Source organism: Meles meles, chromosome 1, assembly GCF_922984935.1.
Source record: "Meles meles chromosome 1, mMelMel3.1 paternal haplotype, whole genome shotgun sequence".
Classification (NCBI taxonomy): Eukaryota; Metazoa; Chordata; class Mammalia; order Carnivora; family Mustelidae; genus Meles; species Meles meles.
The window spans coordinates 190,007,631-190,034,352 of NC_060066.1; the positions used below are offsets into that span (position 1 = coordinate 190,007,631).

The following is a 26,722-nucleotide window of genomic DNA, read 5'->3' on the forward strand; positions in this document are numbered from 1 at the left end:
ACAGAAGAAATAAGAAACTCACCACCCCTATCTAGGGAAAAGCAATGACTGAGAAAAGAGCTGAGAACTTAAATTGACACTTCAGGTTGATCGTAACCACAAAGACAGTCTACAACAATAAAAAAAAAAAATTATTTTTTAAAATTCTGAAGAAGGGGAGATTCTCATTTTCAGAATTACCATATTACTAGACTGAAATGTCCAGTTTTCAACAACAGCAAAAATCACAAATAAGAGGAAAACACAGCCCATACAAAGGATTAATATAAACTAACAGGAAATATTCCTGAAAAAGACCTGATGATAAGCCTACTAAACAAAGACATCAGAATAACTGTCTTAAAGATGTTCAAAGAAGTAAAGGAAGGGGTGCCTGGGTGGCTCAGCTGTTAAGCATCTGCCTTCTGCTCAGGTCGTGATCCCAGGATCGAGCCCCACATCGGGCTCCCTGCTCAGTGGGAGCAGCCTGCTTCTCTCTCTCCCACTCCCCCTGTTTCTGTTCCCTCTCTCGCTGTGTCTGTCTCTGTCAAATAAATAAATAAAATCTTAAAAAAAAAAAAAAGTAAAGGAAAAGAGAATGTCAAGAAAACAATGTATAAACACAGTAAAGGGGCATCTGAGGGGCGCCTGGGTGGCTCAGTGGGTTAATGCCTCTGCTTTAAGAGGAAGAGCCTGCTTCCTCCTCTCTCTCCCTGCCTGCCTCTCTGACTAGTTGCAATCCCTGTCTATCAAATAAATAAAATAAAATCTTTAAAAAAAAGGGGGGGAGGGCATCTGAGTGGCTCAGTCAGTTAAGCATTTGACTTCGGCTCAGGTCATGACCTGGAGTCCTGGAATCAAACTCCACGTTGGGAGCCTGAGCAGGGAGCCTGCTTTTCCCTCTCCCTCTGCCACTCTCCCTGCTTGTGTGTACTCTCTCTGTGTCAAGTGGATAAAATAAAATGTAAATTCTTTATACTCTGATGCAAAAGATGTAATATAGATTTTAAAAATAATACTAATAAACAAAGTAAAAATATCGATATATTAAAAAACCTGTAAGGAAACCAAACAGAAATTCTGGCAATGAAAAGTTCAGTAAATGAAATGAAAAACTCACTAGAGAGATTTAAAGACAGATAGGAGAAGGCAGAAGAAATAATCAGCAAACATGAAGACAGGACAATGAAAATTACTAAGTTTAAGGAACAAAAAGAAAAATGACAGAACAAAATGAACAGAGTTATGTTCCTAAGGGACACCAACAAGCAGACTAACACACACGCCATGGGAGTCGCAGAAGGAGAAGAGAGAAAGAGAGAAAGGGGCAGGGAGAATATTTTGAAAAATAATAAACTAAAAACTTGAAGACATTGATTAATTGATTAAATTGATTGAAGACATGAATATAAATATCCACAAAGCTCAACAAGCCTCTCATAAGACAAATTCAAAGAAATTATATAGACGCACTTTGGAGAGCCACAAAGAATCTTGAAAGTAGCAAGAAAACAATGATTCACATACAATGGATCCTCAAAAAGTGTATGTGCAGGTTTCCCATCAGAAATGTTGGAAGACAGAACCCAGTGAGTTAATATATTCAAAGTGCTAAAAGAAAAAATAGTCAGAGCACCTGGGTGGCTTAGTCTATTAAGTGTCTGCCTTCGGCTCTGGTCATGATCCCAAAGTCCTGGGAACGAGCCCCATATCGGGCTCCCTGTTTCACCCTCTCTCCATCCCTACCCCCTGCTTGCGCTCACCCTCTCTCTCGCTATCACTCTCTCTAGAATAAATAAATAAAATCTTAAAAAAATAAAGGAAGAAGAAGAAGAAATAACAGTCAAACAAGATACCTATGTCTGGCAAAACTGTCCCTCAAAAATTGGGGAGAAATTAAGACATTCTCAGATAAACAAGAATGCTCAAGGGTGTCCAGCAGTGTGAAATGAAAAGACAGTAAACAGTAATTCAAAACCACATGAGGAAATGAGGATCTCAATGAAGGTAAATTAATGGCAATTATAAAACCTAGTACTGGGACACCTGGGTGGCTCAGTTGGTTAAGTGTCTACATGCAGCTCAGATCGTGATCTCAGTCTCCTTGCTCAGTGGGGAGTCTGCCTCTCCCTCCGCCACTTTCCCTGCCTTTTCCCCCACCCCTGGTTCTTATGCTCTATAGTAAATAAAAGCTTTCCAAAAAATTTTTAAAATAGGGGCGCCTGGGTGGCTCAGTGGGTTCAAGCCTCTGCCTTCGGCTCAGGTCATGATCTCAGAATCCTGGGATCGAGCCCCACGTCGGGCCCTCTGCTCACCAAGGAGCCTGCTTCCCCCTCTCTCTCTGCCTGCCTCTCTGCCTACTTGTGATGTCTGTCAAATAAATAAATAAAATCCTTAAAAAAAAAAAAAAAGATAGACAGGATGAAAGTAAAAGACAGGGTAAGCTATTCCATGCAAAGAGTAACCAAAAGAGAGGAGTGGCTACACTAACATTGTACGAAACAGCCTGAATCTAAAAGGTTGCAAGTGACATATATGAATACAACAGTCTGATACAGCAAGATATAGCAAATATAAACATTTACGTACCTAATGACAAACTATCAAAATATATTAAGCTAGAACTGGCAAAATTAACAGCAGAAATAGTTCTACAATAATAATGAGATACTGCAATACCCCATTCTCAATACTGAATAGAACCACCATGCAGGAGATAAATAAGAAAATGAAGAATTTAACAACACAATAAACCAACTAGACCTAACAGACATAAACAAAACACTCTACCCAACAACATCAGCATATACATTCTTTTCAAGTGCACATGGAGTATTTTCCAGGACAGACCATACATTAGTTAGGTCACAGACTGGGGCGCCTGGGTGGCACAGTCGGTTATGTGTCCAACTCTTGGTTTCAGCTCAGGTCATAATCTCAGGGTCATGGGACTGAGCCCTAAATTGGGCTCTGTGCTCAGTAAGGAATCTGCTCCAGATTCTCTCTCCCTCTTTCTCTGCCCATCCCACTCATGCTCACTCTGTCTCCCTCTCTCTAAATATTTAAAAAGAAAAAAAAGTCTCAGTCTTAAAAACACAAATACCATACAAAATATCCTCTCCAACCACAAAATGATGAATTTAAAAATCAGTAATAGAAGTAAAATGGGGGGCAACTGGGTGCCTCAGTCATTAAGCACCTGCCTTCAGCTCAGGTCATGATCCCAGGGTCCTGGGATTGAGCCCCACATCAAGCTCCCTGCTTCTCCCTCTCCCACTCCCCCTGCTTGTGTTCCCTCTCTCGCTTCGTCTCTAGCAAATAAATAAATAAAGTATTAAAAAATAAAGAGAGAAGTAAAATACAAAAATTCACAAATTTATGCAACACTCTCTTAAGCAAGTAAAGGACCAAAAAAGAAATCACAAAGGAAATTAGAAAATACTTGAGACAACTGAAAGCAAAAATACAACGTAACAAAACTTATGGGATGCAGCAAAAGCAATGCTAAGGGAAAAATTTATAGTTATAAACTCGTACCTATCATAAATGAAAAAATTGGAACAGAAATTCTAAAAACAGAATAGAAAAAGAACAAAGAAAAAATAACAGAACCAAAAGCTGATATTTTGAAATATGAATAAAATTGATAAAACTTTAGCTACAGAGACTAAGAAAAAAGAAGAAAACACTCAAATTACTAAAATTAAAAAAAATGAAAGTAGAGAAATTACTGGTTCTACACAAATCACAAATGAAGAGAACTATAACAGAGTACTATGAATAATTTTACACCACCTAACTGGATAACCTAAATGAAATAGACAATTTCCTAGAAACACAAAATCTACCAAAACTAGATTATGAAGAAAGAGGGGCTCCTGGGTGGCTGAGTCAGTTAAGCATCTGACTTCGCCTCAAGTCATGATCTCAGGGTTCTGGGTGGGATCGAGCCCCTCATGGGGCTTTGCATTCAGCGGGGAGTCTGCCTGTCTCTCTCCCTCTCAATTGGTCTCACCCCTCCCCATGCTCATGCTCTCTCTCATTCTCTCTCAAAAAGATAAAAACTTAAATAAATAAAAAGATAATGAAGAAATAGAAATCCCAAACAGACCTGTAACTAGTAAGAAGACTGAATGAGTAAACAAAACTCTGTGAAAAAGAAAAGTCCTGGACTTGACAGCTTCACCAGAGCTAAAAAACATTTAAAGAAAAATACCCATCTTTCTCAAACTTATACCCCATGATCAAGTAGAATTTATTCCTAGAATGCAAGGATGGTTCAACACACGAAAATGAATCAACACAATACACATTAACAGAATGAAGGAAAAAGAAAATACATGATTGTCTCACAACTGATACAGAAAAAGCACATGACAAAATATAATGCCCTTTTTCATGATAAAAACACTAACATCGTACAACATGGAAGCAACTTGAGGACATTATACTAAACGAAATAGAGACAGAAAGTAGAATAGTAGTGGCCAAAGATTGGGGGTAGGTGATAATATGGATTATCATTTAATGGGCATAGTGTTTCATTTTATAAGAAAAGTGCAAATGGTTACACAACATTACAAACATATTATCACTAAACTGTACACTTAAAATGGGTAAGATGGTAAGTTTATGTGTTTTCTATATCTATTTTGTTTTTTTAAAAGGCAAAATAAAGGATTTCTCAGCTGTACATTCTTCAGATGGAGGAATTCATCATCAACAAACCAGCCCAGAAAGAAATATTGAAGGTGTATTTGTCAAGGGGGGAAAAAAGGATAACATAGAAATCAGGGTCTACCCAAAAGAATGAAAAGTACTAGAAATGTAAATATCTGAATGTACCAATTATAAATATATTGCCTCCAACTCCAAATCTACTTCTCTCTACCCTGCTTTGCAATAATGAAGCTGGTACCTATAAACATTTCTTCTCGGCCTGCTGACAAAATGTTAACCTTTGTCAGCAGATGGCACTGGAGGAACACTCCAGACGGAAGTGGATGCTCTTCCCTTTAGTGTGCTCTAACCTGCTGGTTCCAGTGGAAGACAGTGGTGTGCAAAACAACCCAATGGCCCTCTCCCCAGGCACCAACTTCCCATCAAGTCTCAGTGACACATATACAAACCTACGGTTTCCCAGAAAATACTGTCAGCACCCCTGATGGCAGCTGCCCAGCAAGTTTCAGCAACACTCCTAAAGGCCAGATGCTTCCCAGAGAAGTGTCCCAGCTGGATTCTTAGCCAGGTTCAGAAAAAGGTTGCCTAGACTCTTCTCAGCACCCCAAAAGGGGGTTTCCTGCTTGACAGCAAAAATCTGCACACGTCAAACTTCTCCCTCATCCAGTGTAACACACCCTCTCCAACAAGATCTGAATCTCCAGCCCTGAAAGTAGAAAATGGAGCATCTTCCACATTTGTTCTATCCCTGCTATTGTGCCTCAGCCCCAGAGGCAGTGATTGCTCCCTCCCTCTACCTGCTATTGTGTACACTTCAAAGTTCTCTTTCCCCCTTAGGGTTAATTCTCTGCTACTGGTTAATAATTCGTTACCTTTTTTTTTTTTTTAAGATTTTATTTATTCATTTGACAGACAGAGATCACAAGTAGGCAAAGAGACAGGCAGAGAGAGAGAGGGAAGCAGGCTCCCTGACGAACAGAGAGCCCAATGCGGGGCTCGATTCCAGGACCCCGGAATCATGACCCAAACTAAAGGCAGAGGCTTTAATCCACTGAGCCACCCAGGCGCCCCTATAATTCTTTATATTAAACTTTCCCTGTTCAAATTACAGTGTGGTTTCTGACCTCTGACTGACATAGAACTGATACTGGTAGTGGTCACAGAAAACAGACCTACAAAGATGAGATATGGAAACTGGCTTGGTTGTGCCCTCTGGCTTACACAGGAAACAGGATGCTAGCAATCCCTGGCATGCAGTGGCAACGCAATTCATCAAGCTATCAACTATGGTTGATTGTGATGAAGTGCCAAATGAAGCAAGTGCTTTGGGACCCCAAGTGGCTGTTGTACTTGACTGTTAAGGCAGCAGTGATAACTACAAGGTCTGTTACATGAGATGTATTCTCTGTATGCTCTTGAACAAGCACACAGAAAAATAAGTTCAAGTCCATTAACTATCAGATTTAATCAGAGTCTGAAAAATACCACTTCCATTTAGTATTAAAAAAATCTCCAAAAAAATCTCTTCATTCTTATAACCACAGGTTAACACTGCTAAAAATCAAATGCAAAATTTTCAATTTCAAACCTTCAGTGGCAGTAACCTACCCTTCTGTATCTAAAGAGAGACACCTTCCTTTACTTCAAAGTCCTGTGATCGTATGTTCAGCATATGACTTGAAGGAGACCAACTACAATCAACCCTGTTGACACCAGACCCAAAAGTAGGTTCAAATCTCAGCATGTTATAGAGGAACAGGTATACATAGGACCAAGAGAAAACAGCTTACACACTAAAAAAATGCCGAAATTGTGTTAATATATAAAGGAAAAAACCTGGGTCCGAAAATAGATGCTGATATGGGTATTAGACCAAGGAGGTTAGAATACATTGATATGAGTGAGCTTCTACAGATTCTGAATTTGATGTGATAACTTGTGCAGCTGAAGTTGGCTCTAAGAGCACACCTGTTGACTGAAACATACTCAACAATACTGCTGTAATCATTAAGGAAATGCAAATCAAAATTATTCTAACACTGACAATGAATATTTAATAAGGTTAAGATATTAAAGTTTTACCAGCATTATGTGGAAGAAGAAATCCAAAGGCTTCAGGAGATAGGAATACTGAAGTGGATTTATCCTCTGCTATCTACACACTTGCTACCCAACTGCATTCCTTGAGAAGGCCCAGAAGACACTGTAATTAGTGAGGGAAGTACCACATATTAGAAAGCTGTGTGGCTGCTCTTTTTAAGTCAGTTATGACTGCAGGGAATGTCACCACTGAGATGGGCTCCCTGATTTCACTGAGGATGATGGGATCCCAAAGTAGCAGAGGCCAAGTGGCAACACTTAACTCCAAAGATAAGGGCAGCAGGGACGTACCGGTAATCAGAATGCTTTGGCCCGCAGGGATCTTTGGCAGTGGCTAATTGATCACGATGTTCCTAGGAATGAAATAGATGGGCAGTTTAATCTAGACAGAAAATGGCTAAATCTGGTGGCCCAAAACTGACTTGAATCATCACAGTGAAAGTCAGACATTTGCCCAGTTTCCAGACCTGGTCAATTCACAGACCCATAGCCTCTTGTGATGAAGGAGAAACTGAGTCCACCTGAAGGAGGGCTCTGCACCATTACCACAAGTACACACCATCAATCTTTCTCCAAAACTTCCCGAAAGGTACTACAGCCATAAGGTAGAACAGTAGTTTTCAAGCAGGGGCAATTCTGCTCCCCAAATCTAGAAAATGTGGCGGTATCTGGAGGCATTTTTGGTTATCACAACTGGGGAGCTGTACTGACATCTAGTGGGTAGAGGCCAGGGATGCTGTGAAACATCCAACAATGTACATTACAGTTACTACAACAGCTTAAAAGCCCCTCCACATTTAGATGATCTCATCTCCTACTCCTATCACCTAGCTTCAGCTATCTTTACTGTTCATAAAATAGACACAGCATTCACCTGCATCACAACCTTTAGCCTTGTTGTTCCCCCTACCTGTAATTTTCCTACTCTTAGAAACTGACATAGCTGGCTTTTTCATTTTCTTCCGAGTTTTGCTTAAAGGCCCCTATTTAAAATGGTAATGCGGGGCGCCTGGGTGGCTCAGTGGGTTAAAGCCTCTGCCTTCGGCTCAGGTCATGATCCCATGGTCCTGGGATCCAGCCCCACATCAGGCTCTCTGCTCAGCGGGAAGCCTGTTTCCTCCACTCTCTCTCTGCCTGCCTCTCTGCCTACTTGTGATCTCTGTCTGTCAAATAAATAAATAAAATCTTTAAAAATAAATAAATAAATAAATAAATAAATAAATAAATAAAATGGTAATGCCCCTTCCACCATAGCACAGTATATTCTTTTTCTGTTTTATGTTTCTCTACAGTAGTGTTCCATTTTATTTATTTTTTTAAAAGATTTTATTTATGTATTTGACAGAGATCACAAGTAGGCAGAGAGAGAGGGGGAAGCAGGCTCCCTGCTGAGCAGAGAGCCCGATGTGGGGCTCGATCCCAGGACCCTGGGATCATGACCTGAGCTGAAGGCAGAGGCTTTAACCCACTGAGCCACCCAGGCACTCTAGTGTTCCATTTTAAATGCTCTACATTCATTAGTTGATTAAACAAGTCTCTCTCCCATCAACAGAACATAAACTCTGTAAGAAATGTTCTCCATTTTATTAATTACTGTATCCTCAGTTCCTATAATGGTTCCTTGTACATAATAGACACTCATTTGTTGAATGGAAGCATGAATGTGACTGGATGGAAATTAGGGATGTGAAGCCCTAAGGAATTCTAAGATGACTCCTAAAGTAGTTATCTGCTTTTATCTGCCCAGTACCCCCATTTTTCTGTAAAGTCAATTCTGATTATCAGATATTTCAAACACTTTTGCTATTTAAAAATGTGACATTTTCAATGTAGGCAAATCTATTGTTCTTTTGAATTATCTTTTTTTGGTTCATGCTCAAAAAGGTATTCCCTGTACCAAGATGTTTGTTATATTTACCTGTATTTCCTTTGGGCAATAGTTTTTTGTTTTTTTGCTTGTTTTTGGTTTTGAAGATTTTACTTATTTGACAGAGAGAAAGAGCACAAGGAGGGGGAGCAGCAGGCAGAGGGAGAGGGAAGCAGGCTCCCCGCTGAGCAGGGAGGCTGATGCAGGGCTCGTTCCCAGGACACTGGATCATAACTCAAGCTGAAGGCAGTCACCCAGGCACCCCATCCTTTGGTGAATAGTTTCATTTTCTTATATATATATATTGAATCCCTATAAATTTGTTTTGGTATCTGGAGGAAAAAAATCTAACTTTTATTTTTTGCCCAAATGACCAGCAAACTGTCCAAACACAATTTATAAAGAGTAACTTTATTTTATAACTATATTCTTATATATAGACATGAATCTCTCTATTTGTAATAATTTAATATAGCAGCATTATATTCAAGATTCTGTAGAACAAGGTACCCACCATTCCCCTACTCCTCTACTCTCCCATTATTCTTCTAATTCAAAAACTGTACTAGCTAGCTATCTTTCACAGTTATAATTCCTAATGAATGTCATCAATTTTCTCAAAGTCTACCCTCCTCACCATCAAAAAGAAAAAGAAAAAGAAAATCCTATTGGGTTACTGATGAATATAATATTAATCTTATGGGACATATATTTTTATTATATTGGATTTTCCCATCCAGGAATAAGGTATATCACTTATTCTTTTTTTCAAGAGCCATCAAAGCATAATGGTTACAGATTCTTTGGAGTTTGGACTCACATGGCCTGAGAGGGTTCCAATCCCATTATTCTTTATTCTAGCACCTATACAACTTCAACAAGGCACTTTACCTCTCTGTTATCCTCGGGCATTAACACTATATTATAAGGTCATTTTCTGGACTGAGTTAAAACATGTACTTAAAACAATCCTCATAAAGATTAGTTGTTCTTGTAACTATTATTATTATTAATTACCTTGTCCTTAGGCAAACTCTTGTCAAGTCTCATGTATATTAAGTTTATCCTAAGAATTTAGTTTTGTATTACTTTGTGAATCAATCTTTATTTTCCAACTACTTACAAAGTCATTAAATTTTATAGGATTTAAAAAATATTTTAATAGGGGCGCCTGGGTGGCTCAGTGGGTTAAGCCGCTGCCTTCGGCTCGGGTCATGATCTCAGGGTCGTGGGATCGAGTCCCGCATCGGGCTCTCTGCTCAGCGGCGAGCCTCTTTCCCTCTCTCTCTCTCTGCCTGCCTGTCTACTTGTGATCTCTCTCTGTCAAATAAATAAATAAAATCTTTTAAAAAATATATATATATATTTTAATATTGTGACTAGACATTTTACTATTCCCATTATAATCCTAGTATATTTTTCTTTTCCTCCAGACTGCTTTCATTTTTGAATTTTTATTTCTTAGCCCTAAAATATTTTCTACTGATACTCTTGAGATTTCCAGGCAAATAAATGTATCATCAGAAAATAATCATAATTTTGTTCTCCAGCTTTCCAAGATTGACACCTCTTGTTTCTTTTCCTCATCTAACTATACTACCCTATAACTTCCAGAAGAGTAATAAATAACTGGTAATAGCAGGCATCCTTTCTAAATTTCAAGGATGGCTGCTGGATTCCAACACGTTTATTATGTGAAAGACCCTCTATTCTTAGCTTTACAAAGAGACTTTATTAATAGAAAATGAATACTAAATATATCAAAGTCCTTATTAGCACCTTTATATAAGATCTTTTCTATTTTGGCAAATATTGTTAAAAACATGAAAATGGACTGTTACTCAATGGTACAAATAATAATTATAAACGGGCTATTCTTTGACATTAATTCCCATTTTCTTTAAAGATTTTATTTATTTATTTGACAGAGAGACATCACAAGTAGGCAGAGAGGCAAGCAGAGAGGGGGAAGCAGGCTCCCTGCCAAGCAGAGAGCCCGATGTGGGGCTCGATCCCAGGACCCTGAAATCATTGAAATCATGACCTGAGCTGAAGGCAGAGGCTTAACCAACCCACTGAGCCACCCAGGCACCCAATTCCCATTTTTTAAAAAAAGATTTTTATTTATTTATTTGACAGACAGTGAGAGAGGGAACATAAGCAGGGAGAGTGGGAGGAGAAGCCGGCCTCCCGCTGAGCAGGGAGCCTGATACAGGGATCTATCCCAGAACCCTGGGATCATGACCTGAGCCAAAGGCAGACGCTCAACGACTGAGACACCCAGGTGACCCTGTCATTTTTTTTTTTCTTTAAGATTTTTATTTATTTATTTGACAGACAGAGATTACCAGTAGGCAGGGAGGCAGGCAGAGAGAGAGGAAGAAGCAGGCTCTCTGTGGAGCAGAGAGCCTGATGTGGGGCTTGATCCCAGGACCTGGGATCATGACCTGAGCTGAAGGCAGAGGCTTTAACCCACTGAGCGACCCAGGCGCCCATTTTACTATGATTATTGAGGGTAACGGACATACTGTTACATTCTCAACAGTTTGTAACTGAAATCAGCTTCAACTTGTTTAACCCAAAAATTACTTACAAGTTCTAAAATTTCCAAATGGTTGGATTGTTTTAATTGACTTTATTCACTTTAGCTTTATTGCACTGTGGTCAAAGAATGCAGTCTCTAAATTTTAAGGTTTTAAAATCTGCATTTTTTTCTGGAAGTACTATGATTAAATTCTATAAATGTTCCATGAAAATGTAAAAGATGATCATGTTTTTCTAGAAGTGTACCAAATTCAACTGAACTTCAGTTCCTCTAAACTGTTAAAACTTTTGTTCTATATTTGCCAATACAAGATTTTCTGATACATAACTATTTGTGGCAGTTACAGCCTCAGTGTAAATTATAGCTCCTACAAACAAAGTCAGAAATTTCTGACAGTTAATTACTTTTCCCATGAAGAGCTTTGTTTTCATATTAAAATTATCATTTTTGCTGCACTTGCAAATTTGACACATTGGCAATTCTTTTATTTTTACCTTTTATTAGTTTCATTTCATTTTAGATTTCTAAGTAAGTAGAGATGATATTCAACATGAGAATCTTTGTCATTTAACCTTTTTAAATGGTTTTCAAATGAATCTAATTATGAATGTGAAAAATACTTAAGAGGACACAGACTCCTACACTGGGTAGAAATTTCAAAACAACCTTCTAAATCTAAAATATAAGATGATATAACTTTAAAAAGTGGTTAAGTGTTAGGGTCTCTAAATACCATTTCCCACTAAAAGGAACCAGACCTCCTGGGAAAAATGGCTGATTTCAGGTCTGGAATAGGAATTATACAGATGAGACTGATTCATTCTGCACCAGAAAATAAGAAGTTATCAAAGACTTCTGGAGTCATGGCAAAATGACTCCAGAGCTAACCTAAAGAGGCTTTTACCCACCAAACATGCCATAATAGACTAACATACAATAAATATACAAATCTATTTATAATAATTTATCATTATAAATCATTTATTCCCCTTACTCCAAAAAACAATACTCAATGATTATTTATGGAGGCTGCTAAGTCTTCAACTCATTCTTAAAAATGACAAAAGAATCAAGCATTTATCTTGTCTTTTTTTCTGTCTTGTGTTTGTCTTATATTAACATATTCAAGGTAATAAAGAAACCAAATGTTTGTTGATAAGGGAAAGCGCTCTACAAAATAATCATAACTAACAGACACAGGAGAAATAAAAGACCTAGGAAACCATCATTTTATAATTCCTAAAAAAAGAGTGAACCAAGAAATAATTATCAGGATGCCTGGCTGGTTCACTAGGTGAAGCATGCAACTCTTGATCTCAGTCAGGGTTGTGGGTTCAAGCCCCACATTGGACTAAGAGGTTACTTAAGGAATATAATCTTTAAAAAAAGAGAAGGGCACCTGGGTGGCTCAGTGGGTTAAGGCCTCTGCCTTTGGCTCAGGTCAAGATCCCAGGGTCCTGGGATTGAGCCCCACATCGGGCTCTCTGCTCAGCAGAGAGCCTGCTTTCCCCCCTTCTCTCTCTGCCTGCTTGTGATCTCTGTCTGTCAAATAAATAAATAAAAATCTTAAAAAGTAAATAAATTAATTATTAAATAAGATAAATTTTAAAAAAAGAAATAACTATCAATGAAAGCTAAAACCATTCAGGTCAAAAACTGAAGGGGAGGGGCACCTGCATGACTCAGGTCCGACTCTTGGTTTCTGCTCAGGTCCTGATCTCAGGAATGAAATGGTACCCCACATCAAGCTTCATGCTCACCATGGAGTCTGCTTAAGATTCTCTCTCAGGGGCACCTGGGTGGCTCAGTGGGTTAAGCCTCTGCCTTCACCTCAGGTCATGATCCCAGGGTCCTGGAATCAAGTCCCACATGGGGCTCTCTACTCGCCAGGGAGCCTGCTTCCTCCTCTCTCTCTCTGCTTGCCTCTCTGCCTACTTGTGATCTATCTCTGTCAAATAAATAAATAAAATCTTTTTAAAAAGACGTTTAAAAAAAAAAAAGATTCTCTCTCAGGCGTTGTCGGGCAGGAGGCTGCCTGGGTGGCTCAGTCAGTTAAGAATCTGCCTTTGACTCAGGTCATGAATCCAAGTTCCTGGGATGAAGCCCTGCATTGGGCTTCCTGCTCAGCAGACAGCCTGCTTCTCCCTCTCCCTCTGTTGTTCCCCCTGCTTGTGCTCTATCTAAAATAAATAAATAAAATCTTAAAAAAAAAAAAAAAGATTCTCTTCCTCTTCCTCTGCCTCCTCCCCTGCTCACTTGCACTCTTGCACACTCTATCTCCCTCTCTCAAATAAATAAATAAATCATAAAAAAAAAAAAACTGAAGAGGAACTTTTAAATATATGGATTAAGCTTTCATCACCTAAACAAGGACAAACGTGATGGTTCCACTAGTGGTATCATGGGAAGAACCCCCTATGGAGAATTCTTTTAAAAAAAAATAAATAATTTGAACCTGAATCTAATCACACTTCTACAAATTACAGGAAACATGAAGAATAGAAGAACATGTTCAATGACACAAGAATATAAGCAGCAAACCCCAGGATGTGGGAAATGCTGCAAAACAAATCATCCAATGTCCTCTAAAACTAAATGGCAGTTTTTAAAATGGGGAGATTTACTGATTAAAAGAGGCTTAAAAAAACGTAACAAGCCACAAACCTTGTTTTAGCTTCTAACTTTGTGAAACAAGTAAGAAAGTTGTACAAATATTAGGTGGCATTAAGGAATCACGTTGATTTTGTTCAGTGTGATAATGATATTATTTTTTTTAAAAAGAGACTGCATTTGTTAGAGATTCATACTTTGAGTATTAACAGGTGAAATGAAGTATGTCTACAATCTGCTTTAAAACATTATGGGGGCGGCACCTGGGTGGCTCCGTGGATTAAAGCCTCGCCTTCCGCTGAGGTCTCCGATGCTGCGCCGGGATCATGACCTCAGCTGAAGGCCAAGATCCCGCAGCAGCATCGGGCTCTCTGCTCGGCGGGGAGCCTGCTTCCTCCTCTCTCTGCCTGCCTTTCTGCCTACTTATGATCTCTGTCTGTCAAATAAATAAATAAAACCTTAAAAAAAAATTATAGGGAAAGACATGTGAGAGGAATAAATAAAAGGCAGAAAGTTGATGACTATTAAAGATGAATGATGAATATATAACCATTAGTTGAACTATTTGCTCTACATTTAAAGTTTCTGTAACAAAGGCTTTTAAAAAGTAGTAATTCCTAGAAACCTCTTAAATGCAGTTGTACTTCTCACATAAAACAAGCAGCTTTTTTCCTATATAATATTACTTATAACAACTCAAAATAACTATTTTGGGGCCTCTCTGTATTCTTTTCTTCCAACAAATGACAATTAAATAAAGCAAATCTTCCTTTGTTACTAGATACAACACCTTTTTTACCTTGTTGGTAATGATCAGATACTGTGTCATTAAAATTTACTTTCCATATATAAAAATTATAGTGAGGAAAATAACTACGTATATGTTAAGGCATCAAACATGAAGAAAAACTGAAGACTAAGCATGCATTTCTTCTGTAACTATCTCTAGAGAAATAATTCAACTCTGACATAAATTCTATAAAAAATCATATGAAGATCGTATAGAAAAGCAAGAAAGTTACTACGATATAATGGAATTCAAGAAAAGAAAACATCATAGTCAATTTCAGGGGAACAAAAGGGCTGAATGAAAGGAATACTTGGAGCAAACATTTGCTTCTTAAATAATTCAAGTGTCACACAGAATGGAAGGCAAGAAAAAGGTAAGGCTCACATTCACTTCCCAACAATGATTTCCAAGGCTTCCATGACACTACTCAATCTCTCCCCTTTGCCTCCAGAAAACACCTCCCAGTGTATGCTAGTATTTCTTGTGCACTAACCTCCTGAAACCTACTAAGTTACATAGATCTTTATTTCTATTTTATCTGTAAGGAAACAAAAACCATGTTAATGGTAAGAACCAAGGCCAAAACATACTATGATAGTGGTTCCTATTTTGCAATCCTCCACTTAATCTATTTCAGAAGGTCTGGGACAGATAGGAACTAAACATTTGTGTATTGTAAAGGAGCAGGAATAGAATTCCCTCAGGGGATTCTGAAGCATATTGCTAATTAAAAACGAACACACCATGATTCTCCTGGGTCCCCTGCTGTTATCTATCTGCTGATTCCCACAAAATTAAATCTGTGTCTGTATATGTGTATGTGTTCACCAGCCTCAATCTCAATTTCTGCTCTTTGAAAAACAATGTTATGGAAATGAAGATGAGCCACAGACTAGGAGAAAATATTTGCAAAACACGTATCTAATAAAAGATTTACATCCAAAATACATAACTCAAAACACAACGTAAGAAAACTTATATTACCCAGCAATCCCACTAATTATTTACCCAAAAGAAATAAAGACATGTTCATACAAAAACTTATAGAAGAGAAATTGAGACTTTCTTCTGTTAAAAAGAAAATGTTACTGAAGACAATGTTCACTACATTACTCAGTGTCTCCTACTAAAGATTCACATCTGAAACTACTTTTAGACAGTGCTAGAATATGCTCTTTCTTCACAGATGCAGTAATATTTGCTCTATGTGATAATGGAACATACTTAATCATATTCTCTGATCAATCACAGCATTAGAGTTATCGTATCTGTATTTTCCTTTACCATGGTCCTTAAATTAATCTTTATATATCTTTTTGTAAACTACCTCAAAATCTTTGTGGAAAGTTAACCCCGAACTGTATACAAAGAAGTTGTAACCAACGTAACAAGCTTTCTTCTATTAATTCCTTCTCTGGAATGAAGGGTTTTTTTTTTTCTTTTTCTTTTTTCTTTTTTTTTTTTTTTTGGTGTTCAAAGTATTTATTTCTATAAGTAAACTACACTCCACATAAGGCTCAAACTCACAACCTCAAAATCGAGTCACATGCTCCTCTGACTGAGTCTACAGGGCACCCCATTTCTTTTTCCTTTTGTATACTTTGTTTTAAAAATTTTGGAAATAGCTCAGGGCACCTGGGCGGCTCAGTGGGTTAAAGCCTCTGCCTTCCGCTCAGGTCATGATCCCAGAGTCCTGGGATCAAGCCCCGAAACAGCTCTCTGCTCGTTAGGGAGCCTGCTTCCTCCTCTCTCTCTCTGCCTGCGTCTCCGCCTACTTGTGATCTCTGTCTGTCAAATAAAGAAATAAAATCTTTAAAAAAAATTCACTGAAGAAATAAAAAAGATTTTATTTCTTTATTTGACAGACAGAGATCACAAGTAGGCGGAGAGGCAGGCAGAGAGAGAGAGGAGGAAGCAGGCTCCCCGCTGAGCAGAAAGCCAGATGTGGGCCTCGATCCCAGGACCTGAGCCAAAGGCAGAGGCTTTAACTCACTGAGCCACCCAGCGCCCAAGAAATAAAATTTAAAAAAAAAAAAAATTTGGAAATAGCTAATTATTAAAGGTAGTACAGTTGACCCTTGAGCAACACGGGTATGAACTGCACAGGTCCACTTACACAGTTTTTCCAATAAATACAGTACAGTACTGCAAATGTATTTTCTCTACCTTACGATTTTCTAAAAATTATTTTCTTTTTGGGGTGCCTGAGTGGCTCAGTCAGTTAAGTGCCTGTCTCTTAACTTCTGCTCAGGTCATGATCTCAGGGTCATGAGATGGAACTGCATCAGGCTCAGAGTGCCATACTAGGCATGGGGCCTGTTTAAGATTCTCTCCTTCTCCCTCTGCCCCTCCCCCCCACCTTCAACCCCCTTCTCACAGTCTCTCTCTCTCCCTCAAAAAAAAAAAAAAAAATATATATATATATATATATATGTATACACACACATTTTCTTTTCTCTAGCTTGCTTTATTGTTAACAGTATAATACGTAATACATACAACATACAAAATATGTGTTAATAAACTATTTGTGTTATCACTAAGGCTTCCAGTCAATAGTAGGGTATTAGCGATTAAGTTTCAGGGGAGTCAAAAGTTATAGGCAGGGGTGCCTGGCTGGTTCAGTCAGAAGAGCATGAGACTCTTTTTTTTTTTTTTTTTTTTAAAGATTTATTTATTTGACAGATAGAGATTACAAGTAGGCAGAGAGGCAGGCAGAGAGAGAGAGAGAGAGGAGGAAGCAGGCTCCCAGCCAAGCAGAGAGCCCGATGCGGGGCTCGATCCCAGGACCCCGGGATCATGACCTGAGCTGAAGGCAGAGGCTTTAACCCGCTGAGCCACCCAGGCGCCCCTGAAGAGCATGAGACTCTTGATCTTGGGTTGTGAGTTCAAGCCCCACACTGGGTGTAGAGATTACTTAAATAAGGGGCGCCTGGGTGGCTCAGTCGGTTAAGCATCTGCCTTTGACTCAGGTCATGATCTTGGGATCCTGGGATTGAGTCCTACATTGGGCTCCCTGCTCAGTGAGGAGCCTGCTTCTCCCTCTCCCTGTGCTATTCCCCCTCTCTCTCCCCCACTCTCTGTCAAATAAATAAAGTCTTTTAAAAATTAATTAATTATTTATTTTTAAAAAGCTAATAGGCAGATTTTTTGCTGTGGGGGGACCAATGCCCCAACCCCACTGTTGTTCAAGGACTAACTACACATAAATGTGATAAAGCTGAATGTAAAAATTAGGCACAGGAAGAGACTAACACCAGTAACAGAACAATTACAGCATTACAGTGTAATAAAAGTTAAGTGAATTGGTGACTCTCTCAAAATATAGTATTCACTCTTCTTGTGTTGACATGAAATGATAAAATGCCTATGTGATGAGATGAAATGAGGTGAACAACCTAGGCACTGCAATACAACGTTCAGCTACTACTGACCTCCCGACAAAGGAGGATCGTCTGCTTCCGGATGGACCGCGGTTGACTGTGGGTAACTAAAACCACAGAAAGCAAAACCACAGATTTCGGGTGAGGGTGGACTATTGTGTTGGTTTTGTAATTCCCTCCCACTACACTCAATTTTTAATAAAGTCTTGTTTAAAAGTTATAACCTGGGGGGGCACCTGAATTGGTCAGTTAGTAGAGCATGTGACCCTTGACCTCAGGGTTGTAAATTCAAGCTCCATACTGGATGTTAAGATTGTTTAAAAAATCTTTTAAAAAAGTCACAACCTGGTCTCAACTGTGCTGGGTGGAATTAAGGAAAGATTCTATCTCTACATTCCAGCTGCTGGGCCAAGCAGGACCCCTACTAAGGCTAGCATGACAACAGCAGAGACAATTAGAAAAAACCTCTCCCATGAAGGAAAAGTACATTTCTCTTTTTCTTTTTTCTTTTGAAAAGTATATATTTTTTTAAAGGTTTTATTTTATTTATTTATCGGACAGACAGAGATCACAAGTAGGCAGAGAGGCAGGCAGAGAGAGGAGGAAGCAGGCTCCCTGCCGAGCAGAGAACCCGATGCGGGGCTCGATCCCAGGACCCTGAGATCATGACCTGAGCCGAAGGCAGAGGCTTTAACCCACTGAGCCACCCAGGCACCCCTGAAAAGTATATTTCTAAGAAGAGAGTCAGAGCCCTAATGCAACCTGCTTCTTGCCGCAGGAAGAGAATCTGAATAGCACCTATCTTAGCGAATTGAATGATTATTAAGGGAGCCAAATTGTTACCATATTGATGAACAGATTTTCATTTCTGAAAATAAATCAGTCTCCAGTATACAGAATGAATGGGAGAGGAAACAACACAGATAGTGGGGAGGAAAGAAGAGTTTTAAAGGCAAGGAAAGGGGTGCCTGGGTGGCTCAGTGGCTTAAGCCTCTGCCTTTGGCTCAGGTCGTGATCTCAGGGTCCAGGGATCAGGCCCCACATCAGGCTCTCTGCTTCCTCCTCTCTCTGCCTGCCTCTCTGCCTACTTGTGATCTCTCTCTCTCTCTGTCAAATAAATAAATAAAGGCAATAAATAATAATAAATAAATAAATAAAGGCAAGGAAAGTTAAGACAAAGCAAACAAAACGAGTACCATAATTAGGCTGGTATTAGTAGAAATAAAATCTTGAAAATCATATCTGAGGTAATCTCAGTAAGATTCACCAATTAAAACTGTATTGCTAAGGGAAAGAGAAGAAGCAAGATGACTCAGAAGTTTCTAACGTGGATGACTAGAAGACAGTAACTAAAAGAGAATACAAAAAAGGAAAACGGGTGGGTGTAGATGGCGTCACCTGGAGCGTGAGTTGTTGCACGAGGATATTGAAGTACGACAATGGCTAAGAACAAATTAAGAGGGCAGAAGTCCAGGAATGTATTTCATATAGCCAGCCAAAAAAACTTTAAGTCTAAAAACAAAGCAAAACCAGTTACCACTAACCTTAAGAAGATAAACATTGTGAATAATGAAAAAGTTACCAGAGTGAATAAAGCTTTTGTAGATATACAAAAGGAACTTGCACATTTCTCAAAAGGCCTTTCCCTTGAACCTTTGCAGAAACAGCTGATTCCTCAGCAGTGTCATGAAAATGAACCAGTTAATGTTGATGAAGCGACAAGATTAATGGCTCAGTTGTAATACACTGGAGATACATCAAATACCCCCAAAAGACCAATAAATTAAATGTTTTATACAGAAAAAAAAAAAAAAAAAAAGGAAAACGGGGAGAAGGAATGGGGCACTATGTGTGAGAGCAAGTACTTGCAAGAGGAACAGAAAAGTCCATATTAGGTACAATGAATAAGCAAAATCTGTTAAACAGAACAATACAAGTCAAATTACACATCTGGCAATACAGATTTTTAGTTTTAGACACACACAAAAAAGAAGCAAAGAAGCAGAAAGGAAATCACGATGTATTTAATGGGTAGTTTTAAAGAGACTGTAGGAGATTACCCAAGAAAAACACAGGCCAAGGAAACAACACTTAATGGGCACGCAAGAAGAGTCAAAGATGACCAAAAAGAAGCAATTAGAGAAGAACCATGGGAGTGCCATCTTTATAAACAAGGGAGAAGTTTCAAGGAGGAATTGGCAATAGGGTCAGATATCTAAGAGAAATCAAAATTTTTTTTTAAGATTTTATTTATTTATTTGACAGAGAGAGATCACAAGTAGATAGAGAGGCAGGCAGAGAGAGAGAGAGAGGGAAGCAGGCTCCCTGCTGGGCAGAGAGCCTGATGCGGGACTCGATCCCAGGACCCCGGGATCATGACCTGAGCCGAAGGCAGCGGCTTAACCCACTGAGCCACCCAGGTGCCCCAAAGAGAAATCAAATTTTAAAAGCTCTGAAAAGCATCCATTAGACTTGGTAATTATTAGGTCATTTCAGTGATGTTAAAGACCATTTCAGTGGGGAAACAGAAGGAAAAGCCAGATGTGAGTTGAGGAATAAGTGTAAAAAACACAAGCAATAAGTCTCAAAAAACCCCTCTAATTTCAAAAAGCGTATCTCAGTTCAGACTATACTCTGCAACTACCACTTCCTGCTGAAAGGTACCCAGGCTTCTTGGGAGTTAATTCCAAGTCTGAGATAGTAACAAAAGCATGAGCCTAGGCACATCCTTTTTGAACAAAAAAGGGAATAAACTTTCAAGGACCACTGAGTTAAATCAAAAGAATACAGAAAACTAAGTATTTTATTCTTTTTGATGCTTATGTAAATGAAATAATTTTCTTGATTTCCTCTCAGGATTTCATTGCTAATGTGTGGAAATACACTGATTTTTGTGAGATTTTTTCAAGTCCGGAACTCTGCTGAACTTACCACCTCTCACAGGGTCTTCGGGGATGGGGGATGTTGGTGGATTTTTAAGGTTTTCTATATATATAAAATCATGTCACCTGCAGTAAGATATAGTTTTCCTTCTTTCTTTCTAATTTGGATGTCATTTCTAACCTGCCTAAATGCTCTGGCTACAACTTCAAATACATTGATTAGAACTACCAAAAGAGGGCATCCTGATCTAAGGGGAAAGCCTTGCAGTCTTTCACCATCAAATATGATGTTAATTACAAGTTTTCAAATATAGCTTTTATCATGTTGAGGAAGTTACCTTCTATTCCTAATTTAAGTCTGATGAAGTTTTTCAAATGTTTTTTCCTACATCAACTGAGATGATCATGTGAGGGGTTTTTCTCATTCTATTAATACAGTGAATTACACTGATATCTAGGAAAAATTTAACCAAGGAGCTACAAGACTTGTACACTGAGACCTGAACAAAATACGGCTGAAAGAAATTTTAAAGGACAGGAGTACCTGGCTGGCTTAGTCAGCAGAGTGTGGCACTCTTGATATCAAGGTCATGAGTTCTAGGCCCACACTGGAGGTTAAGTTTACTTAAAAAAAAAAAAAAAAAATTTTAAGGGCATAGCTAAAAGGAAAGATACCCGACATTCGTTGACTAGAAGATTTAATAGTATCAAGATGACAACACTACCCAAGAGATTTATAAATTCAATTCAATCCCTATCAAAATCCCAATGGCATACTGTGTAGAAATAGGAACAAAAATCCTGAATTTCATAGGGTATTTTAGGGGATGCCAAATAGCCAAAACAATCTTGAAAAGGAGAAACAAAGTTGGAGGACTCACACTTTCCAATTTCAAACTTCTACAAAGCTACAGTAAACAAAACAGTGTAGTACAGGCACAAAGAGACATACAGACCAGTGGAACAAAACTGAGAATCCAGAAATAAGCCCTTACATATGTGGCTGTTATGAACTGAATGTTTCTGTCCCCAAAATTTATATGCTGAAGACTGAAACCCCAATGTTATGATATTTAAAGATGGAACCTTTGGGAGGTAAGTAGGGTTAGATGAGGTTATCAGGGCAGGGCTCTCATGACAGGATTAGTGCCCTCCTAAAAAGAGAAACCAGGGAGCTCATTCAATCTCTTGATAATACACAAAGAAGAGATTATGAGGGCACAAAGCAAAAATGGCAGCTGCCAACAAGCCAAATGAAATCTACCTTGTGAGAACCTTAGTCTTGACTTCCCATCTTCCAGAAATAGGAGAAATAAATTTCTATGGTTTAAGGCACCCAATATATGCTATTTTGTTATGGCACCCAAAGTGATTAATACAAAAGCCAAATGATTTTTGACAAGGGTGCCAACATCATTCAATGGGAAAAGAACAAACTTCAACATATAGTGCTGGAAAAACTGGACATCCACATACAAAAGAACAGAACTGAACACATACACTATACTATAAACAAAAGTTAACTTTAAGTGGATTAAAGACCTACATTAAAGAGCTAAACTCCAAAACTCTTAGACTTCTTCATATGGGAAAAACCACAGGATCTTATATTTGGCAAATGTTTCTTAAACTGAAAACAAAAGCACAAGCTACAAAAGGAAAATAGACAAATTAGACTTCATCAAAACTGAAAACTTTTGTGGCTCAAGGGACACTATCAAAAATGAAAAACCACCTGAGCGGCGCCTGGGTTAAGGCTCAGTGGGTTAATTAAGCCTCTGACTTCGGCTCAGGTCATGATCTCAGGGTCCTGGGATGGAGCCCCGCATTGGGCTCTCTGCTCAGCAGGGAGCCTGCTTACCCCCCTCTCTCTGCCTACTTGTGATCTCTTTCTCTGTGTTAAATAAAATAAAAATAATTAAAAAAAAAAAAGAAAAAGAAAAACTACCTGAATGGGAGAAAATATTTGCAAATCATATATCTGATCAGAGTTTAATATCCAGAATATATAAAGAACTCCTATAACTCAGTAACAAAAAGACAAACAACCCAATTAAAAAAGGGCAAAGGATTTAAGTATACATTTCTCCAAGGAAGATATACGAATGGCCAATAAGCACAAGAACAGATACTCAACATCAATAATGATTAAAAAATTACAAATCAAAACCGCAATGAGATACTGCTTCACACCCACTAGGACAGATATTATCAGATAAAAAGAAAAAAGAACAAGCGTTGAAGATGATATGGAGAAATCAGAACCCTTGTGCATTGCTAATACACCTCTGTGGGAAACAATCTGGGGATGCCTAAAAAAGATAAACATAAAAATCCCATTTATCCCAGCAAATCCATTTCTAGGTATATATCCAAAAGAAGTGAAAACATAGACTCAAACAGATTCTTGTACAGCACTGTTTATAGCAACATTTTTCATAATAGCCAAAGGATAAAAACAACCTGTGCCCATCAACAAATAAAAGGATAAATAAAATATATTACCTACATACAATAAACTATTACTTAGCCATAAAAAAATAAAGTTCTGATACATTATGCTAAATGAAATGTCAGACACCAAAGGTCAAATACTGTGTAATTCCATTTATCTGAAATATCTAGAATAGGCAAATTCATTGAGCTATAAAGTAAATTAAAGCATAACAGAAGCTAGAGGAAACAGTTATTCCTTAATGTGGACTGACTTTCTGTCCGGGGTGAAAAAGACAGTGGTAGGAGCACCTGGGTGGTTCAGGTAGTTGAGCATCCAACTCCTGGTTTCAGTTCAGGTCTTGATCTCAGGGTCCTGAGATCGAGCCCTGAGTCAGGATGAAGCTCAGCACAGAGTCAGCTTTGAGATTCTCTCCCTCTCTCTTCTCCTTTTACCCCTCCCCACACTCACTCTAAAATAAATAAAATCTTGGGGCACCTGGGTGCCTCAGTGGTTTAAGCTGCTGCCTTCAGCTCAGGTCATGATCTCAGGGTCCTGGGATCGAGTCCCGCGTCGGGTTCTCTGCTTGGCAGGGAGCCTGCTTCCTCCTCTCTCTCTCTCTGCCTGCCTCTCTCCCTACTTGTGATCTCTATCTGTCAAATAAATAAATAAAACCTTTAAAAAAATAAAATAAAATAAAATAAATAAAATCTTAAAAAAAAAAACAAAAAGACAGTGGTAATACTTGCACAACACTATTAAAATGTACTTAATTCCACTGAGTACACACTTTTAATAATTAAAATGGTAAACTGTAGGGACGCCTGGGTGGCTCAGTGGGTTAAAGCCTCTGCCTTCAGCTCAGATCATGATCCCAGGGTCCTGGGATTGAGCCCCGAATTGGGCTCTCTGCTCAAGTAGGGAGCCTGCTTCCTCCTCTCTCTCTGCCTGCCTCTCTGCCTACTTGACTTTCTGTCAAATAAATAAATAAAATCTTTTTAAAAAATAAATAAGTAGGGGCGCCTGGGTGGCTCAGTGGGTTAAAGCCTCTGCCTTTCGCTCAGGTCATGATCCCAGGGTCCTGGGATCGAGCCCCGCATCGGGCTCTCTGCTTGGCAGGGAGCCTGCTTCCTCCTCTCTCTCTCTCTCTGCCTACCTCTCTCCCTACTTGTGATCTCTATCTGTCAAATAAATAAATAAAATCTTTAAAAATAAATAAATAAATAAATAAATAAATAAATAAATAAATAAGTAAGTAAGTAGGGCGCCTGGGTGGCTCAGTGGGTTAAGCCACTGCCTTCGGCTCAGGTCATGATCTCAGGGTCCTGGGATCGAGTCCCACATCAGGCTCTCTGCTCGGCGGGGAGCCTGCTTCCCTCTCTCTCTCTCTCTGCCTGCTTCTCTGTCTGCTTGTGATCTCTCTCTGTCAAATAACTAAATAAAAAAAAAATCTTTAAAAAAATAAAATAAAATAAATAAAAATAAATAAGTAAAAATGAAAAATTAAAGAATAAAATGGTAAATTCTATGTCATGTGTAAACACATTTAAAAAATTTAAGGTAACTTCTTTTTTTAAAGATTTTATTTATTTATTTGACAGAGAGAGAGAGAGAAAGATCACAAGGGAGGCAGACAGAAGGGGAGGGGGAAGCAGGCTCTTTGCTGAGCAGAGAGGCTGATTCGGGGCTCGATCCCAGGACCCTGAGACCATGACCTGAGTCGAAGGCAGAGGCTTAACCCACTGAGCCACCCAGGTGCCCTTAAGGTAAATTTTAATATAATTTTTTTAAAACATTCAGATGCTAACCTTAAAGACCTTGTTGTAGGTTGAACTGTTGGCCCCAAAGATATGTCCTCCCAGATATCCAGAATATGATCTCTGCAGATGTAATTAGCGCAAGGATCTTGAAATGAGATGACCCTGGATTAGGGTAGGCCCTAATTCTCCTTAGAAAAGACAAAAACACAGAGAAGGCCATGTGAAAGCAGAGGTAAAATTGGGAGTTAATGCACAAATCAAGGAACCTAATGCCACCAGAAGCTGAAAGAGACACAAAGAAGGTTTTTTCCCAGAGCTTTCAGAGAGAGGATAGCCCTGCTAACCTCTTGATTTTGGAGTTCTAGCCTCCAGAACTATGAGAGAATAAATTTCTGTTGTTTTCAGCCACCAAGTTTGTGGTGATTTCTTACAGCAAACCTAGTAAGCAGCAAGCCTGCTTCCCTCTCTCTCTCTCTGCCTGTCTCTCTACTTGCGATCTCTCTTTCTGTCAAATAAATAAATAAATAAAAATCTTTAAAAAACAACAACAACAAAAAAAAGGTGGTTCTGGTGAGATGTCAGAAGGAAAGGAAAAATATTTAGAAGGAAATGAAGAATACGTTATTGGGAACTAGAAGGTAATCATTATAAAGTAACAGAAAACTTGACAGAATTATGTTCTATACTGGGTAGGAAGCAGAACTTGGAAGCAATAAACTTAGATATTTACTAAGATTTCTAAGCAAAGTGTTGAAAGCACAACGTGGTTTCTTTTTGCTGCTAAGAGTAAAAAGGAAGACCCAAGAGATAAATTGAGAAAATATTAAGCAAAAAGGAAACAACGCTTGATGATTTGGGAGGTTCTCAGCCCATCCAGATGGAAGAGGATGTGAAAATTATGAAATTCACCATGAGAAATGTGCTCTAGAGAAAGGGCCAAGGGTATAGCTAGACAACTATTTGCTGAAGATATCAGATGTATGACTCATGGGTCCAATCAGTCACCTCAATTTAAATCAGGAATAAAGATCGGGTTATCAGGATCTGCGAAGAACCCTCTTGTCTAATTGTATGTACCCCCTTTACATAGAAGACTCAAGGTTTGTGAACACATTTTTTTTTTTAAAGATTTTATTTATTTATTTGACAGAGAGAAATAAAGCAAGAGAGGGAACACAAGCAGAGGGAGTGGGAGAGGGAGAAGCAGGCTTCCTTCCCCCCAAGCAGGGAGCTTGATGCGGGGCTCAATCCCAGGACCCTGGGATCATGACCTGAGCCAAAGGCAGATGCCCAATGACTGAGTCACCCAGGTGCCGTGGTGTGTGAACATATTATACTAACAAAAACACTACCAGCCTATACTTCAAAGAACAGATCAGACAAAAATGAAAAAAAAAAAAATCTGGAATTCTATTGGCAGGAAAGAGCTAATAAAGATACTTGTGTGGGGGGCGCCTGGGTGGCTCAGTGGGTTAAGCCGCTGCCTTCCGCTCAGGTCATGATCCCAGGGTCCTGGGATCGAGCCCCGCATCGGGCTGCTCAGCGGGGAGCCTGCTTCTACCCTGCTCCCTCTCTCTCTGCCTGCCTCTCTGCCTCCTTGTGATCTCTGTCTGTCAAATAAATAAATAAAATCTTTAAAAAAAAAAAAAAGATACTTGTGTGTGAACATGTGCTATCCTTCAAGAAAAAGAA

The 26,722-nt window shown here is 38.9% G+C and overlaps 2 protein-coding genes across 7 annotated transcripts in view; one reads left to right on the plus strand and one right to left on the minus strand.

Moving 5' to 3' along the window:
* ZMYM4 (zinc finger MYM-type containing 4) overlaps positions 1 to 26,722 on the minus strand; it is a 150,157-nt gene that overhangs the window by 112,630 nt on the left and 10,805 nt on the right. For 2 of the 6 annotated variants that reach the window (XM_045997674.1, XM_045997650.1), the window contains exon 2: positions 7,051 to 7,112. The exons of the other annotated variants lie outside the window; for them this stretch is intronic. The gene's annotated coding sequence lies outside the window, so the exon portion shown is untranslated. The remainder of the gene's footprint in view (positions 1 to 7,050; positions 7,113 to 26,722) is intronic. 6 annotated transcript variants of the gene reach the window in all.
* Positions 19,366 to 19,718, plus strand: LOC123937140 (ribosomal biogenesis factor). The gene has a single exon (XM_045997743.1). The coding sequence runs from the start codon at positions 19,394 to 19,396 to the stop codon at positions 19,694 to 19,696; it is 303 nt and encodes a 100-aa protein (XP_045853699.1). The 5' UTR covers positions 19,366 to 19,393; the 3' UTR covers positions 19,697 to 19,718.